The sequence below is a fragment of the Sarcophilus harrisii genome, chromosome 1 (assembly GCF_902635505.1).
Source record: "Sarcophilus harrisii chromosome 1, mSarHar1.11, whole genome shotgun sequence".
NCBI classification, from domain to species: Eukaryota; Metazoa; Chordata; class Mammalia; order Dasyuromorphia; family Dasyuridae; genus Sarcophilus; species Sarcophilus harrisii.
Window position 1 is genome coordinate 661,798,611 of NC_045426.1, and position 18,830 is coordinate 661,817,440.

Consider the following 18,830-nt stretch of genomic DNA (forward strand, 5'->3'; position numbering starts at 1 on the left):
GCCACCACGGTGGTGTGAGATAAAGTGAGTCTGAGTCCAAGGGTTTGTGCTTCAGCCTCCAGCCACCACAAGGTGAACAATGGAATGAATCTCTCTGCCTCTTTTGGCTGAGTTTGTCCCAACTTAGATGCTCTACACTGAGTATAAACCAATCATTATATTACTAGGAAACCATTATTTGTTGTAAGATTAAATCAATCACACTGAACTTAGAGAACTATTAATCACCATGCTCAACAAGATAACCACTGTATCATCAATTCCACTGACTTAACATCTTGTAAGAATCCTTGTTTCAGAGTTCTTGCCTATAATACTGGGGTGCTTTCCCAATGGAGCAGTAGGAGACAAGAGAGAAGTCAAGAAAGGGTTAGCAAAAACTTGCTATTTATCTAGTTTTTATTTTTCTTTCTTTCAGAATGGGCTAAATTCCTGGACTTATTTCCAACGTTTCAAAATTTTTTCTTGCAATCTTAAAATGACTAATTGCCAAACTCCTTAATTGTTGTTATCAAAACCTTGAGAATCTACTAAGATGCTATTTTAATTTTAATTAACTAACTTTGTTTCTGTAGCCCTCAGCTTGTCTAGAGCTGAGGTCCATAGGAAAAAGTAAGGCTTTTTTCCTTCTTTTAAAGTGGGAGTTAAGGATGTTAAGAAATCTTTTCTAGCATTCTAACTATAGCATAGAAGTTTTTTCTTGCTGCCACATTTTATCATTATTTTTCCTGTCATCTTAGCCAATCTGACAAGTGTGTAGTGGTATCTCAGCATTATCTTAATTTGCATTTCTCTGATTAATAATGATTTGGAGCATATTTTCATATGGCTAGAAATAGTTTCAATTTCTTCATCTGAGAATTGTCTGTTCATATCTTTGACCATTTATCAATTGGAGAATGGCTTGATTTCTTATAAATTTTCACATTTATTGCTGCCACATTTTAAATCTTTCCAGGTAACAGAATCTAACTCACAGATCAAACATGACACAGACATTTTGCACAAAGATGCAGATACAGAAAAAAATGACATGGAAAAGGATCGTTTCATCTTTCCCAAAAGCCATAAAATTTCTCTTCCAGAACCAAAAAAATGGCAAAGGTTAGTTCTTTGCCAAAAGCCATCCTAGAGCACATCGCCTCGTCCTCTAATGTCTCAGAGAGTTCCAAAGTTAGTTTATTGAAAATTGCAAGAATTTCCAAGTCTGGGCATCCCCAGTCAAGGAAAATCTGTTGAGTGTAAAATTCAAGGTGACCCAGTTTCTTAGGGTGTCCCAGCTATAGGATTGAGGGAGAAAAAATGGGGGGCTTATCTTGACAAGAAAGGAATGAAGCCTGACTGTCTCCGTACGGGTCACCAAATATTGAGGTTCAAAAGGAGACCGGGTCACAGACCTGTTTGTCAAGAGGTATCTCAAAAGAATTTTCAGACTTGAACCCATCTCCAAGTGAAGGGGCAAAGTTTACTATAATTGGAGCTCCAATTGAAATGGATTAAATTTCAAAAGGATTTAACAAAAAACAAGGACCAACAAGACAAATTTATAGGAAAAGACAAAGAGTTGGGTCTCTATACCCTTTGGCTTTCATTAATTTTCCTCTAACCAGTGTTTAGTAGGAAAGGAAATAAACTTTTAGAGTTTACCATGAATCTGCACATAAAAAACAAAGGCGAATGTTTCATAAGGAAAGTTTTATTCAGTAAACAACATTTAAAAAACTTATTTTACATTTTTTTTAACTTTTGGAAGATTTCAGTGTTCTAACCATTACTTACAAAACATTCTTGAATGGGATAAATTGAATGGAGACCTCTCAGAAGAATATGGCCTCAACCTATGGCCTAATTGTGATCTGAGACTTTGTAATAACAAATTGTGCTATAGCCTAAAGTTGCAGGTGTTAGATTATCTTAGATAAATTTATATTCCCCTCCTTTGACCTTTTCATTAGTATTTAAGTGCCTAATATGGTAAAGAGAGAGTTATTGACTAGTATTTTTGGTCTGTGGGGCAGATTTCTGCTATAAGCCTGGACTCCCCAGCCAATGGGAGATAAAGGGTCAGAAGCGGGGGATGGGCACTTCTGCCTTAGGGTCTAAATCTTGTGTTTTGCAATTTGAATTTTGCACTCCTTCTTACTGGAAGTTGCCTTTCCTTGGAGGATTGTAATAAATCTTTTTTTTTTTAATTTATTTTTACCTGGAGAGTCTCTGATTTTAATTTGTCTAAGTGCTGTTATCCCCCCACAATTCCCTCAACTCCCTAGACATGCTTCTCAAAGGTTGTTCTTTGTTTTCCAAGAAGACGTGACATCAGAGCGATGATACTGGGACGTGCAGGTGATGGAGGGCTGTGCAAGGTCACCTGCTTCCCTTTCCCCTCCAGTGGCTACATGGAGAGTGGGATCATGGGAAATGGTCCTGGATGTGATGGGAGAATGTTACCTTTTTTTTTTTTTTTTTTTTTTTTTTTTTTTTTTTAATGAAAGCTCTTTTTTTTCAAAACATACGCACGGATAATTTTTCATCGTTGCATAGCCTGGTGTTCCATATTTTCCCCTCCTTCCCCCACCTCCTCCCCTAGATGGCGAGCAATCCAATATATGTTATATATGTTAAATCCAATATATGTAAAATATTTATATGATTATTTTGCTGTACAAGAAAAATCAGATCAGAAAGGAAAGAGAATGAGTAAGAAAAAATGCAAAAGAACAAGAAAAAAGTGAGAATGATGTCATATGAGAGCTTTCCCTTTTTAAGCTGAAGTCCTTAATACATCTCAGTTAGACTGAGGCTGCATCCATTCAGGTTCGGCAGCGATAGAAGCAAAGAATTTCCTTTCCCCTAGAAAAAAAAAAAAAAAAAAAAAAAATCTAACTAACTAAATAAATCTGGGAGGGGAAGATCCTCAGGGTTTCTGGCCAAAAAGAAACCAGGGGACAAATGCAGAAAGAGGGCAGGGAGAAAGATGAATCCCAGGCCCCGCCCATAAACACAGGCCCCGCCCAACCCTGGACGCTGCCCACAGCCTTCGGGCCCCGCCCACAGCCTTCAGGCCCCGCCCACAGAAACCGCTTCCTGTTCATCCTCTCTCGCCATATTTAATCTTCCGGAAGCTCGGTCGCCTGCCGGCAGATCCTTCGCGCGCTACTTCCGGGGGCGGGTGAGGAAATGGCGGCTTCCAGTTAGAGCTGCAGTTGCTGAAGCACCTGTCAGAGAAAGAATTCTGAGCTGCGAGAACCGAAGCGTGAGAACGCTTCGGAATACCACCGCAACCCTGGCTGAAGGTCAGCGCCTCGGGAGGGAGGCGAGAGCGGGAGGACGGGCGGCCCTTGCGCGCTGGGGGGAGGGGCGGGCCGCGCCTCTCGGGGTCTCAGCATCCTCCCGTGGGAGAGCAGGGAGCTAGGCCCGCGCACCTCCGAGGCCCCTCCCAGCGCCCACGCTCGGGGACCCGCTAGTCCGGGAGCGGGTCCCCGGCGCCTGGCCCGTCCTCTAGGGCCCCCGTGCCTCTGCGCCGGTTCGCTGTTGGCGCTCAGGCTTCACCCCGAGCTCCCTTTTGGGATCCGCTGCGCCGCGGCTCCCCCACGGACTTTGTGTTTGTTTGCACGGGCACGTGGTTTCTGCCGACGGTAGCTGTCGCTGCGGATTGGAGGCCCTTAGCCACAAAGGTGGCGAGGGGTCCTTCCGACTCTGTGCACCAATTAGCCTGAAGGGTCTTCCAGTTGCTGTGTTTGTTCCAGATCCCTTCCCGCGCTGACAGCCTGGCTTATACAACTTCTCCTCATTCTGACGTCCGCTGTGTTATCACTCAGTTACTTGTAGATACTTAGTAATTGTGTGTGTTAATGTGTAATATTGTGTCTAGTGAGCCTTTGGAAGCACCCACTGATTGGGCGCCACTTGTACTGGACGCTCCTGGTCCAAGCACACACTTTGTTCAGCACACGCTGCAACTATTGGAAAAAAAGATAACAGTCCCAAGATAGGTTAGCCCTTATGGCAAGATGGGTACTTTACATTATCTTTGCCATTTTTCAAGCTACAAAGTTAGGGTTAGGGTATCCATTTTTCCACTTAATAGTATTTTTTCCCCAATTACATGTAAAGGTGGTTTTCAGTATTCATTTTTATAAGATTTTGGGTTCCAAATTTTTTTCTTGACTCCCCCCCCTTTTTTTTTATTTAATAGCCTTTTATTTACAGGATATATACATGGGTAACTTTACAGCATTAACAATTGCCAAACCTTTTGTTCCAATTTTTCACCTCTTACCCCCCCACCCCCTCCCCCAGATGTCAGGATGACCAGTAGATGTCAAGTACATTAAAATATAAATTAGATACACAATAAGTATACATGACCAAAACATTATTTTGCTGTACAAAAAGAATCAGACTCTGAAATATTGTACAATTAGCCTGTGAAGGAAATCAAAAATGCAGGTGGGCATAAATATAGGGACTGGGAATTCAATGTAATGGTTTTTTTTGACTCCCTTTCTAAGGCAACAAGCAATCTTATATAGGCTATAAATATTTGATCTTGTTAAACATATTTCCACACATTCATTTTACGAAAGAAGACAGAACAAAAGGGAAAAATCATTAAAAAAAAAAAAGAAAGAAAAAAGGGAAAATAGTATGATTCCATCTGCTTTCATTCTTCATAGTTCTTTCTCTGGATATGGATACCATTTTCAATCTTGAGTTTTTTAGAATTGTCTTTGATCATTGCATTGCTGAGAAGAGCTAAGTCTATTAAAATTGATCATCTGCACAGTTTTGCTGTTACTGTGTGAAATGTTCTGGTTCTGGTGTCTTTCTGGGTTTTTCTGAATCCGTCTGCTCGGATTCTTACTGCACAACAGCGATCACAGTCTTATACTAAAATATGTTCAGCCATTCCCCAATTGATGGGCATCTCCTCAACTCGCAATTTTTAGCCACTACTAAAAGAACTGCTATAAATATCTTTGTATATGTGGATCTTTCTCCCCCCCCCCCCCCTTTTTATGATCACTTTGAGATACACACCCAGCAGTGGTATTGCTGTACCAAAGAGTATGCATAGCTTTACAGCCCTTTGGACAGAATTCTAAATTGTTCTCCAGAATGTTTGGATCACTCCATAATTAAATAAGTGTTCCAATTTTCCCACATTTCTTCAACATTTATTATTTTGGGAGCAGCTGGGTGTCCCTGAAGTCAGGAGGACCTGAGTTCAAATATGGCCTCAGACACTTAACACTTCCTAGCTGTGTGACCCTGGGCAAATCACTTAACCCCAATTGCCTCAGCAAAATAAACAAAACAAAAATGTCCCTACAACATTTATTATTTTCCTTTCCTGTTTTTATCCAATCTGATAGATGTGAGAGGGTCCCTCATAGTTTTGATTTGCATTTCTTTAATCAATAGTGATTTAGTACATTTTTTTCTTATGACTAGAAATAGCTTGAATTTCTTCATCTGTTCAGCCTGTTCATATACTTTGACCATTTTTCAATTGGGGAATGACTTGTATTACTATAAATTTTACTCAGTTCTGTAGATATTTTAGAAATAAGGCCTTTATCAGAAACACTGGCGGTAAAGAATTGTTTCCCAGCTTTCTGCTTTCCTTCTAATCTTGGTTGTATCTGTGCAAAACCTTTTTAATTTAATGTCATCAAAATTATCCATTTTGAATTTTATGTTTTCTATCTCTTGTTTGGTCATAGACTCTACCCTTCTCCAAAGATCTGATAGGTAAACATCCTTTGCTTATGGTATTATCCTTTATGTCTAAATCAGGTACCCATTTTGACCCTATCTATAGGGTGTGAGGGGTTGGTCTATGTCTAATTTCTGCCATTCTGTTTTCCAATTTTCCCAGTAGTTTTTATCAAATAGTGACTTCTTATCCCAGAAACTGGAGACTTTAAGATTGATCAGACAGTAGATTATGATAATCATTGACTACTGTGTCTCGTGTTTCTAATCTAATCCACTGATCTATTACTCTGTTTCTTAGTACCAAATAGTTATGAAAATTAGTGCTTTATAATATAGTTTTAGATCTGATATGGCTGGGCCACCTTCCTTTAAGCCTGTTTGGTTTTTTTCCCCATTAATTCCTTTGATGTTCTTTACCTTTTGTTTTTCTAGATGAATTTATTTTTCTAATGCTATAAAATAATTTTTGGTAGTTTGATTGGTTTACATTGAATAAATAAATTTAGATAGAATTGTCATTTTTATTACGTTAGTTCAGCCTACCCATGGGCAATTGATATTTTTCTAGTTCTTTAGATCTGCCTTTATTTGTGTAAAATGTTTTGTAATCATGTTTATAGAGTTCCTGGGGTTGTCTTGGGAGCAGGTAATTTTATATTGTCTACAATTATTTTAAATAGAACCTTTTTTTATCTCTTGCTGCTATGGTGATATATAGAAATGCTATTCACTTATTTGGGTTTATCTTATATTCTGCCACTTTGCTAAAGTTCATTATTACACATAGTTTTTTAGTTGATTCTCTAAGTATACCATTAAGCCATCTACAAAAAAATTTTTTTTTCATTGCCTATTCTAATTCCTTCAATTTCTTTTTCTTCTCTTATTGCTAAAACTAACATTTCTAGTACAGTAGTAAATAATACTGTTACTAGTATTATTATTATTTTTTACCTTATTGAAAATGCTTCTACCTTATTTCCACATATTCCTTTTTTTACCTAAACGAGACAGACCTTTCTGGAAGTCCTCCTAAATTATCTTAAGCTGGAAAATTGTTTCACTCCATCTTTTTGTGGGTTTCATCACTCCAGAATCCATTTTGAGGCTTGATTTACCATTTCTGAGGCAAACTAGGGAGAGTTCAGACAACTTCCTGGCTTCTCTCTGTCAATCTTGTTCCTGCTAGCATGTCCATTTTTCTTCCCCCTTCTCCCCCCTTGATTATTTTTACCAGATTTTGTTTGAACATTAAATTTATCCTCATTTTGCAATACGAAATAGTTGCCTGAAGTTTGTTAAGAGTTTTTTCTTGTGTTTATATTTTTATTTTTTTTTTACTTTTTGACACAATTTGGGGGGCGCTTAGACTGTCAATACAAGTCATGAGAAAACTTTTACTTTGTGTTTATTGAGCATTTACATTTGTTTTGGGTTATGGGTTGTCTTTTAAGTCTGTTTTTTTACAATCTCATTTTTCCTGTATTCTCTAAAACAGAGTTGTCTTTCCCTTCCTCTCCCCCTACTTCCTACCTCCCCTTAGTGATTGGCTAACTTGCTTATGTCATATTAGGAATGATTTTTAGAAAAGGTGCCTTGGTGAGAAGAGATCATAGCATGTACATTTTTTAAAGAAGAAAAGGGAAGACCCAGAGATCCAAAGAGAACATTTTCAGATTACAGGAAGGCTTTATTTGGCTTTAAGTTTTTGTAGAGAAAATAGCACTTTTGTGCTAATAAGGATCTGCTTGACCTTAGCTGATAGAGATAGTGGAAGTGGACTGTATTCAAATGTCTGATGAGTTGGCTGACTTTGGCCCTGTGAAACAATTGGGTACTCATGTCCCTTCAGTTTGTCTTTCTGCAAACTGTCCCCATATGGTTTCATCTTTTCCTGTTACTGTTTCAGAAAGGTTAACCTGCCTTCTGAGTGGGGTCTCCAATTTGAACTTGAGGCCCCCAACGATGGAATCAGCAGAATCGGGAAGTGCTGCAGATGAGGAGGAGGAACGGGTGATGGAGCAAAGGCCTCGGACCCGCTCCAACCCAGAGGGAGCCGAAGACCGAGCCCTGAGTGCCCAAGCCAGTGTGGGGAATCGGAGTGAAGGGGAGGGTGAAGCAGCCAGTGCCGATGACAGTCCACAGAATCCACCCAGCACCAATGGCAAGCCCTGGCAGGTGCCACCACAGACTCCAGAATTTCAGGTCCGGACTCCCAGGGTCAATTGCCCAGAGAAGGTGGTATGTATCAGCTTCCAGCTGAAGAAATTGGGAGACTTTTGTTTTAGCACTAATTGTGGTAGCATGAACCCTCAGTGCAGAGCTCCCAGTTGGCAAAAAAAGAACCCAGAATGAGAGGGCATGAGGAGCCATGCATTTGCCTGGCCCAGAAAACTTAGGGGATCCCCGACCTGTGTATTCTTACTTACCTAGGAAGAGATTTTTTGTTTTCCTGTTTCTAGGATGCTATACTGAGTACAGGAATCAGGAGATAATTAACATTTTTATAATACTCACTTTGTATGTAGCACTTTGGTGCTATGGGAAAACCCTCCTAGAGCAATCTTATTTTCACTTAGGTGAAGTTCTCTATCCAAAAGCTTGACTGAAACCAATTGACCAAGAACTGAGATTTAGTTCCTTTTGTACTCTTTTCCCCAGCCAGAATTAGGACGAATCTGAATTCTCATCTTGACTTTGCAAGAATAATTCCTTCCAGAAAGTTATTTAATGTTACTGTGTGCAGAGTTTTAGAATATACTTTTGCTTTAAAATGGCATAGCATTTCCCTAATGCATCTTCCAATAGATTTCTATGAAAGTCTTTTATCTTTTATCTGTAGGGAGTAACATTATGGTATGTTATAGTTGTGCTGTTTCTATAAATGTCATTTTATTACCTAAATTATTCCACAGAATATTCCTTCAGCACTTTATTGCTCCTTCTTCAGTGTATTTACTATAAGATATCATTGATTCTGGCTATGGCTCAAATTGCAGTAAAAAAAGTATTACATTCTGAAAAGTTACCTAACATCAAACAAAAATGTTATGGATAAAAATGTAAATAAATAAACACTCTCAGGATAAAACTACATATTCTTATCTAAAGAAAAATAAGATTCTAATAATTATATCTACACATATATATTTGCACATAAGGATAATATACATATATTATCTGTAATACAAGTCAGCACATGTCTCATTAATTAACTGCTATGTAATATGCTGGTCCCATTAAAATCTTCCTTGGATGCCTCATTCTTTGATGGTAAAGATCCTTTATTCCATTCATCTCAATAAGTATTTTAAGGGCTCACTATGTCTTAGCCTATTCAAGACCTAAAGTTACAACCAAACATCTTTTGCTTTCAAGAATATTACATACTCTTGAGGAAAAATAATGGTACACAAATAAGCAAAATACAAAATATGCATAAATCAAATGAAAAATAATTGGAGGGCCCCCTAACAACTGAGGAACATTAACAAAGATTTCATATAGATGGTATCCCTGGATGTGAAACTTGAAAGGAAATAGTGTTTCTAGAAGAAAGAAGAATTTTAGACATAAGGGATAGTCTATGCAAAGGCCTAGAAGTTGGAAATTGAATATTATGTCTATGAAATAGGGAATCTGGCTGTATACAATGGGGAGTAAAATGAAAAATGATGTATAATCATCCTGGAAAGATTGGCTGGATTTTGTGATTGTGAAGGGTTTTACATGTCATATATTATGCTAGATGTAATAAAGAGCTGTGGGAACTTCAAAAAAAAAAAAAAAAGAATAATTCCTTCCAGCTTTCCCACCTATGAAATGAAGGGTTTGGACTAAATGATTTTTTTAATTACACTTTTTTTCTCCCCAATCAATGAAAGTCTTATCTTCTTTTCTATCTTCTCTCATCCTTTTATTCTCCATTCCTGCTTTCTCTCCTTGAGAATTAAATGAAAAGAAAACCCTTCCTCAAAACAAGTATAGTGAAATACAACAAATTCTCACGTTAACTTTTTTTTTTTTTAAGGTCCGTTTTCATTCTCAGTGTAGAAGGTAAATAGCTTGTTTTATCTCATAAGTCCTCTGGAATTGTGGATGGTCATTGAGTCAGGGTTCTTAAATCTTTCAAAATTGTTTGATTTTGCTCTCTTGGTTCTTCCTTTACTGTGCATTAGTTTCATACAAGCCTGAATTTTCTTCCAGATTTTTCTGAACTCAGTGATCACAAAAGTTTCTTCTAGCTCTAGTGACTTAGAATTCTAGTATGTTATATCTGTTTGGGATCTGAGCTGGGCTGCTTAGGGTTTCCTGGTAGAACTGAGGATTCCTGCCATTCTAGATAGAAGGTGCCCACCGTGCCTACTCCACCATTAGACTTGATTATATAATTATTACTATCAGCTCACCTTTTTAGCACTTTACAGTTTACAAAGTCCTCTGCATTTTGTTGATCTTTACCACAGTTTTTAAAGATAGGATTACTTGATCCTACTTTATAGATGAGAAATTTAGACTTAGACTAAATGTGTGTTTTATCTAGGGTCACATTTAGTAAACAATAGAGTCTTAAAGTTTTACAAAATCTTGTTTTTACTAAATCCTTTTTGCTTGATTTAAGCTATACCCAAGATTGTTGTCCCAAATGAATCCCTCTTTTTAAAGGATGTTTTTTTAATTAGAAAAGTCCCAATGGTGGGGCCAGCATAGCAGACCTGGGGTGACATTATTACTTTGGCACCTGCCTGAAGTTCAAAGGGTTGAATGATTTGCTGGGGATGGGTTGGGCCAGGGAAGTGGGTTTACATGGTGTTAACTGTTCTTTATTTTCCCCTCTTTTCCTTGTCTTTAACACAGATCATATGCCTGGACTTGTCGGAGGAAATGTCTTTACCAAAACTGGAATCATTTAATGGGTGAGAGGTTTTTTCTCCCCTAATTTATAAGCCCATTTGGACTCTTTGATCCTGCATTCCTTCCACCTTGGGATCCTTAGGTGAAGACAGATGGGAATTGGTCCTTTGTTGCTTGAGCAGAGAGCAGAGTGGACCCATATATTGGGAAAATCCCTTTGGCACTTGAAGCATAAGTTTGAGAGGAAAAAGAGACTAGGAGACAAATAGGAAACAGTTAAGCTAATCCAGGCAAGAGGTAAACTAGACTGATGGCCTGAGGAAGGAGGATGAAGAGAGTGGAAGCAGTGTAATTTGACAATGGTTGGACAAGACTGTTTGTAGCTCTCTTAGCTCTTTTGGGCACCATATCAGTTGTGATTTTATTTGGAGAGAAAGGGGAAAGGAAAGATCCAGTTAGAGATATATGGGGAAGAAATGCAGGGCTTGGAAAGGGGTGAAAAGACTCTGATATCTTCTATTGTATGGGTGGGTGGAAGATTTAAGTCTTAGTCTGATTCTCTTATGACCTGAGGTCCCATAGAACTTAATAATGACTGACGGTGACGGTGATGGTGACAGACCACAGCCCTCACTGAGAGTGAGGAGTCATCTGTGACTTAGCCCAGACAAGTGACCTCTTCATGGAGCCTCCATTCCCAGGATATGACTTAAGCTGTGGGGGTACCTATCCCTGAAGAAACCATAGCAGTTCTCCATACCTGAAAGGTGCCTTAGTACTGCCTGGAGCCTACTGAGTGTCCTCTGTCGTCCCTGACCAGCTCAAAGACCAATGCCTTGAACGTGTCCCAGAAGATGATTGAGATGTTTGTTCGGACAAAACACAAGATTGACAAGTGCCATGAGTTTGCCCTGGTGGTGGTAAATGACGATACTACCTGGGTGAGTGAGAATGGGAGGAAGCCCTGCTGCTCTTTCCTTTCCCTTCTGCTTCTTTTCCCTTAATTCTTTTCTGTTTCCTGGGAAGAGATTAGGTACCCAGCCCACCTGATCTCCAGCTTCCTGCAAGGACTTTTCCCTCACTTTAAATGAATCATAGAAAACCTATCTAGAACACAGAATATAGGCTATTAGAGATGGAAGTGCCTTCTAATCCTAGTGCCAGAAAGGACTTTAGGACATGGAATATAAGAGCTAGCTGATACCTTAGAATATAGGGAACCAGAGTTGGAAGAGAATGTCTGAAGTGGGAATGGGACCTTAGCGTTTGGCTAACCCTTCTATGACAGTTCATTTTGCAAATGAATATTGAGGTTCAGAGAGAGCATGTACTGGTAAGTAGCAGAGAGGTGATCCATGGTCTCCTGACTGCAAGTCTGTGACAAGTTTGATCCAAGCTCATGAGAAACCCCAGAGGCCAGGTGCTTGATGAGAACGAGATTAATGAGTTAAATTGAAGCTCCCTAGTTACTGAGTAACCCATCCTCCTTTTGCCCTACTTCAGATCCTCAGAAAGTAGTAGTCTAAGGGGAGCCCTGGGGATGGGGACTGCTCTAGGACCATCCGAACCGACACATGGAGGAAGTAGTACCTGCCCCCACAGAGCGGTCTGCCTCTCAAATGGTTAACTGGGAGGTGGGACCTACAGACCAGGAAAGACAGACAGGTGAGCAGCCCTGGTTTTGTTTTTAGCTCTCAGGCTTGACTTCTGACCCCAGGGAGCTGTGCAGCTGCCTCTACGACCTCGAAACCGCTACTTGCATGGCCTTCAGTATCCTTCTGAAAGGGGCAAGGGGAGGCTGGGACAGGGGTGGTGAGGGGGCTCACAACCCCTCGTGTGGAGGAAGCACTGCTCGGTCTGAGGCCTCGCCTCCAGAGTTGTCGGGGAAGAAAGCCTCCTTGGTACAGCCAGCCTTGCCCACTTTCCAGCCTCCTCTGTTTTTCCCCACATTCTCCTTCCCTTTCCAGCCTGTGCTTTTCTGCTCCACTGGTGACCTGATCACCCCAAAGTGATTCTTTCTCCTCGTTGGTCTACCTGCTTTGTCCTGTAGTGGACTGTACTCTTGTTTGTAAACTGAAATGGAAAGGGAGGGCTCCCAGTCCTTAGGGGGCAGATTGAAAGGATGCTGTGGGCGATAGGAGGGTAACAGAGGACATCCAGTTACTGGGGAGGCCTTGAAGAAGGAACCCCACATTTCCAGAGATGGTGACCTGATTATCAGAGAACTGACCTCTGGCATTTTCACTGGTCCTTATCTCTCCCAATCCAGACTTGGACAGCCTGTTCAATCTTATGTAAGTTGCTGCTATTGTCATTTCTTGACACAAAAGATTAGAAGGTCTTGGTGAATGTATTTTGAGGGACCTAGCCTGACATCCTTTAAAAATTAATTGACAAGAAGTTAGAGGTGCTCTGAAATGTTACATATCTTCTTCTCTCCACTGCTCTAGACAGCAGAAGATAGAGCTTCCAGTCACAGACAATGTCCAGACCATCCCACCACCTTATGTAGTGCGGACCATCTTGGTGTACAGTCGCCCTGCTTGCCAGGCCCAGTTTGCCATGGTGGAGCCCATAAAGGTAGGTGAGAAAAAGGTTAGGATGTCTGCAGAAGAGCCACCCTTCCCAGTCTGATGACCAGAGGATCTGGGAAAAGGATTCTAGAATGAACTTCCAACCCCACTGCCATGATAATCTCACTTCCTGTCTCAGAAGCAACCAATGATTTTCAAATCCCTAACAATTAAGGATCAAACTCCTATTGACATTCACAGGCCTTTTAAGTCTTAGTCCCACCCGGCTTTCTTTCCTGTACACTCTACTCTACTCAGATGGGATTATTGATTATCTCTGAGTTCATCCTGTACTCTTTTTTTCTATTTTTTTCTTCCTTTTTTTTTCTTTTTTCTTTCTTTCTTTTTTTTTTTTTTTTTTTTTTTAAATTTAATAGCCTTTTATTTACAGGTTATATGCATGGGTAACTTTACAGCATTGACAGTTACCAAACCTCTTGTTCCAATTTTTCCCCTCCTTTCCCCCACCCCCTCCCCCAGATGGCAGGATGACCAGTAGATGTTAAATATATTAAAATATAAATTAGATACACAATAAATATTCATGACCAAACTCTTATTTTGCTGTACAAATAGAATCAGACTCTGAAATATTATACAATTAGCTTGTGAAGGAAATCAAAAATGCAGGTGGGCAAAAACTTTCTATCTTTTTCTTCTTCTTCTTCTTCTTTTTTTTTTTTGGCACAATTCCTATATGTGGAATGACCTCTCCCCATTGCTTCCTGTTGACAGTCCTCCTGCCCTTTCAGGTTCAGTTCAGATACTACCCCTTTTTGAAGTCTAACCTGGTCTTCTCAAGCTAGAAGTGACTCCTCCCTAATCCATCTCATATCACCTTGTCCTGCCAGGCAGTTACCATTTTCTTTGTTTTGTCTGCATACATTTCATACATCCCTTGTTGGATTGTGGAGTCTTTGAGGGCAAAGAACCAGCCTTCTTTATCCTGTCACATCTCCCTTTCTACCTGCACAGTGCAGTGGACATAGTTACTTAGTAAAGATTTGTTGGACAAAGGAAGGAGTGGATAGATGTACCAGGCTGAAGTGGATAGCACACTATGGCCATTTCCATTTAGATTGCTATCAGGAAGAACTTCCTCTTTTGTCACATATGGACAGTGGGCTACCATGTAATCTATTTTCCTTGATGGAAGAAAAAACACTCTTTGTCAGGAAAAAATGTAGAAGTCAAATCTGTATGGAAGGCATGGAGTTGGATATAGTTTTGGTCAGAGACTTTTAGTGTCTCTGAAATGCTTTATTTGTATTATCAATTTATTCCTCACAGCAGCTCTCTTACTAATGGGCAGGACCAGAGCTTACAGTCCCCTGAGGGCACAGCTAATGGTCAGCAGTAGCATTTAAACCCAGCTCTCTCCTGAGTCCCAGGCCAGCCCTCTTTCTAATAAGGGACCCTGTGTTTTTGATTTCTGAAAACAAGTTTGCTATTATTCTTTTCCTGCAGAAGATGCTTCAGTGTCCGTATTTCTTTTTTGATGTGGTATATATCCATAATGGAACTGAGGAAAAAGAAGAAGAGACCAGCTGGAAGGTAAGATGAGAGATGAGGGCAAAGCTGCCAAACTATAGAATGGTAAACTCTTCTTGAAGTCTTGGGAAAAGAATGACATTTTATGGAAGGAATGGTGTCTGTCCTCTACGACATATCTCATTTCTGTTTGGACATGGTTATGAGGTTGGTAAGTCAGGGGAATTCTAAAGATATCCTATAGTAGATTTGAGAAAAGCATTTGACTAAATATCAGCGATAAAATGGAAAGATTTAGGCTCAAAGAGACTATAAGTAGATGAATTTGATGCTGGTTGAACAATGAATACAGAATGGTCATTAATTCCTGCAGTGTCACCCTAAGAACTGGAATGTCTTGAAATCTGTGTTCAGCATTCTTATTAAAGCACAATTGGTATGTTTATCAGATTTGCAGAGAACAAAACAACTGGGGTAGGGAGTTGGGGGAAAGTTGCTGTAACAGGATCCAAAAAATCTCATCCACCTAGAATAATGGGCATAATCTAGTAAAATGAAATTTATTAAGAATAAATATAAGGTCCCACATTTGAGTTTAAAAATCACCAGCACAAATTCAGAGTATCAAGATGCCTTTAGACAGGAGTTTGTGTGAAAAAGATCTGGAGGTTTTAGTGGACCCCAGGCTCAAAATGAGTCAGCAGTGTGATATGATAACCAGAGCCCCATAGCTGCAGCAGTGGAGGCTTCATGCCTGGGATGAGGAAGGGTGCTGTCCTGTAGCTGGGTCAGACTGAATCTGGAGTATTTTGTTGAGTTCTCTCCAAGAGGCACATTAACAAGCTGGAACGTGTTTGGAGGAAGATATCAGGTTGTACAAGCTCTGAAGGTCCAGAGGAGACTCAAGGGGGCCAGGGGGGTGGGGGTGGGGAGGGGATTTGAGAGCTGTGTTCAGACATCTAGCTTCCCAGGCATTTTTCTTAAAACAACTTTCTGAAGCAGAGAATACGGCGGCCCAGAGAAGTTAAGTGTAAGCTAGATTTCTGCCTCTGAATCCATGACCTTTTCCATGACATGATACTGCATTGTTAGTTGGAGCCCCTGTTCTTAACCCTTCCCTCCCTGGGGCCTACATCATCACTTCCTGAGGACCAGGGTGGCTTGTTCCTGAGAAGGCAGGTTTCGGGGGTTGGGAGGGGAAACAGACCCAAGAAGGAGTCTCAAGGGTAATCTTCAAACAAGATCAATTATTTGAAATAAAAACATGCCCACTGGCATTTAGCAGGAAGAGGTGACCTTCCCGCAGCCCCACTGCTGTAGGAGCAGCATGTATGCCATCATCGACCATCTGCCCACCTTCTCCTTTGGTGATTCCCCTGTCACTCACACCAGCATTGGACACTCTCATGGGCTAAGGATACAGGGACTTCTAGTCCAGGCTCTTCTCCATTTCCATTTTGTGAAAGAGGAGCTGAAGAAAGGCAGGTGTATAGTGAGACATGGTGGGGAGGTGAGGTATAAATGTGCTTCTACCATGTGGGTATGGGGAGAAATATGTTCAGACACTGACTCACTGTTTGACTGGACAAGTCACCCCTTCTCAGCTTCTGTATGCTAATGTATATGAGGGTCACTGACTGGACTAGTCATTCCCCCAGCTCCAGGTTTTAGGTTCCCTATTTGAAAAGTGTGTGGGAGGTGGGGATGGGGTGTACTAGATTACCTCAAAGGTACCTTTCAACCTTGACCTTCTATAGAGCTGTGGGGCTTTGGGACACAAGAACAACCAGTTGTATTGTTGGCTGAGGAGTGTGGAACTTCCTACCTCTGCATCTCTCCCCAACAGCTCACTGTGTCATAACCTGAAAAGGGTTGGGAATCCCCAATCTCAACCACAGATTCCATGGTTAAATAATACATATATACATATGTATATAAATACACATATACATATACATATACATATACATATACATATACATATACATATATACACACACTATAGAACATAGAATATCAGAACTAGTGGGGGTCTTAGAAAAGAGTATGTCAAAGCTGGGAGGGACCTTATAAAATGTTAATTTAGGGAGGGCAGGACAGGAATAACAGCCATTTGTAGTCAAGGACACTCAAGCTCAAGAGAAATCATCACTCACCCAATGCTACACCTTTTATGTGACTATAGAACATGGAGAGGTTTAGAATAACTTATGACTCCAAAGTCCAGAGTTTTTTCAAACATACCAAACATCGCCTCTGAAAAACTGAAACCACTTCGTGTCTCTTGACACATACTGGCTGTGTGACCATGGGCAGGTCACTTCCACTTGGCCCAGACTCGTAAGACCTTTAATTACCCAGAAGGGTCTACTCTACATGGGTGACGGAAGCCTTTCACCAGAAGCTCCAGACAACAATGAAATCACAGGTTTGGGCCCCCTTCCTCAAAGGGCAGGGCAGCTGACCGCTGAATTTGCTTAAGGCAAATTACTCTGTCAGCACCTTGTCTCACCCCCAGCCTCCCTAAAGAGCATGGCTGTCTGAGGATGGGTGCTGAGTTTGAAGAGTCCTTTCCATCCTATGTTTCTGCCCTTAGAACTGGCCCTTTTAGAATAGGGGGAAGACCAGAGGTCAGGAGTCTCTGCCTTCCCTGAGCTTTGGACCTTTGTCTCAATTGCCTTCAGACTTCACCTCTGGGTGTGCATGTGGGTGTATGTGTGCTTCCGTCTGATGAGCTTTGGCCCCTTCTCCCCCTCACCCAGGACACATATGCCCTCTTTGGAGGCTTGGATTCCAAAGGCACCAGCTACAAGTATGAGGTCTCGCTGTCAGGGCCAGCTGTGGAGTTGCACAACTGCATGGCCAAACTCCTGGCCCACCCTTTGCAGAGGCCTTTCCAGACACATGCCTCCTACAGCCTCTTGGAGGAAGAAGAGCCTGCAGAAATGGAAGCCACTGTTTGAGGCACTTTGTTCTCCTTTGCCTGGAATGACCCCATGTACAGACCCTGGAAGAGGGTCATTAAAGACAGTGATTATGGTCCTAGTGGAGATGGTGGCTCTTGAGGGAGGTCTAATTAATGACTGATCTGGGCCTGTCTTGCCACAATGTTAAATGGAGTCTGTGGACCACGTGGTTATGAATTTTGACTCTATATTAAACCGTCAGTATTTTGTCCTGGATCTGGGCAGGTGGTTGTCTTTTGTCTCTCCCCTGAGTTCTGCTATCATGGCCAGAATGAGGGGGATGTTGCTGCCTTTTATCCTGGCCAGATAACATTTAGAGTGTTCAGTTCTGCATGAAACTTTACTTTGTGTGAAGTACTACTGAGATCCATGGATACAAAAAGAGAATAGTTCCTGCTCAAGGAGTATATTCAAGTGGGCTACATTTTAGGAGAAATGATAATGAATGATCATGATCAGAAGAGGAACCAGCCAAGTTGGGGGGTGGGAGGGAGGGAGATTGGGATTTATGCCATGAAGATGGTTTGAAGGAACAAAGAATATTTAGCGTGGAGAAGAGGGCCATGATGTCTCTTCATAGGGGTGAAGGGCTGTGAAATGGAAGGAGCGACCAGACTTTTGTTTGGCTCTAGAGGGCAGCAATGGGCAGAATTACAGGAGGCAGATTTGACTGGGCCCAAAGAATTCAGCTGCCTAGCCTAGGCTACTTGACCATTTGTCATCAGGTAGAAATGGAACCAGGAAGCCATTGTAGGTATTTTCTGCCTCTTGAGACTGGGGCTTGGGGCACAGAGAGGAAGAGTGGTATGGAAGATATTAATGGGAGCTTGCTACTCCATGCCTGAGAATAAGAGCAGAGGGTTGGCTGCCTTGCGCATGCAGCATGGTATAGGAGGAAAACCACTCACTGGTTCTGGAATCAGAGGAGTTGGGTTCAGATTACATGTCTGATGAATGCTGCCTGTGTAATGTAACCTTGGTGATGTGATTTCCCCTGCCCTCACCTTGTAATTCCCTTCTAGCTCCATATTTTTAGTCTAAGGCTGTGGTCCAAGTGGACCATTTTTTTTTTTAATAGCTTTTCATTTACAAAAATTTGAAAATGTTGAAAAAAATTTTCAACATTGACTCTTGCAAAATCTTCTGTCCCAACTTTTTCCCTCCCAGCCCCTCCCCTAGATGGCAAATAGTCCAATACCTGTTAAATATGTTAAAGTATATGTTA

The 18,830-nt window shown here is 41.0% G+C and overlaps 1 protein-coding gene across 1 annotated transcript; it reads left to right on the forward strand.

The window, feature by feature from the left end:
• The first annotated feature begins 3,122 nt into the window (after positions 1 to 3,122).
• BABAM1 (BRISC and BRCA1 A complex member 1) lies at positions 3,123 to 17,821 on the forward strand. Its single transcript, XM_031947995.1, has 9 exons — positions 3,123 to 3,293; positions 7,631 to 7,962; positions 10,579 to 10,637; positions 11,396 to 11,516; positions 12,267 to 12,345; positions 12,845 to 12,869; positions 13,026 to 13,155; positions 14,616 to 14,702; positions 17,402 to 17,821. The coding sequence occupies exons 2-9, from the start codon at positions 7,687 to 7,689 to the stop codon at positions 17,600 to 17,602; spliced, it is 978 nt and encodes a 325-aa protein (XP_031803855.1). The 5' UTR covers positions 3,123 to 3,293; positions 7,631 to 7,686; the 3' UTR covers positions 17,603 to 17,821.
• Positions 17,822 to 18,830: the final 1,009 nt, after the last annotated feature.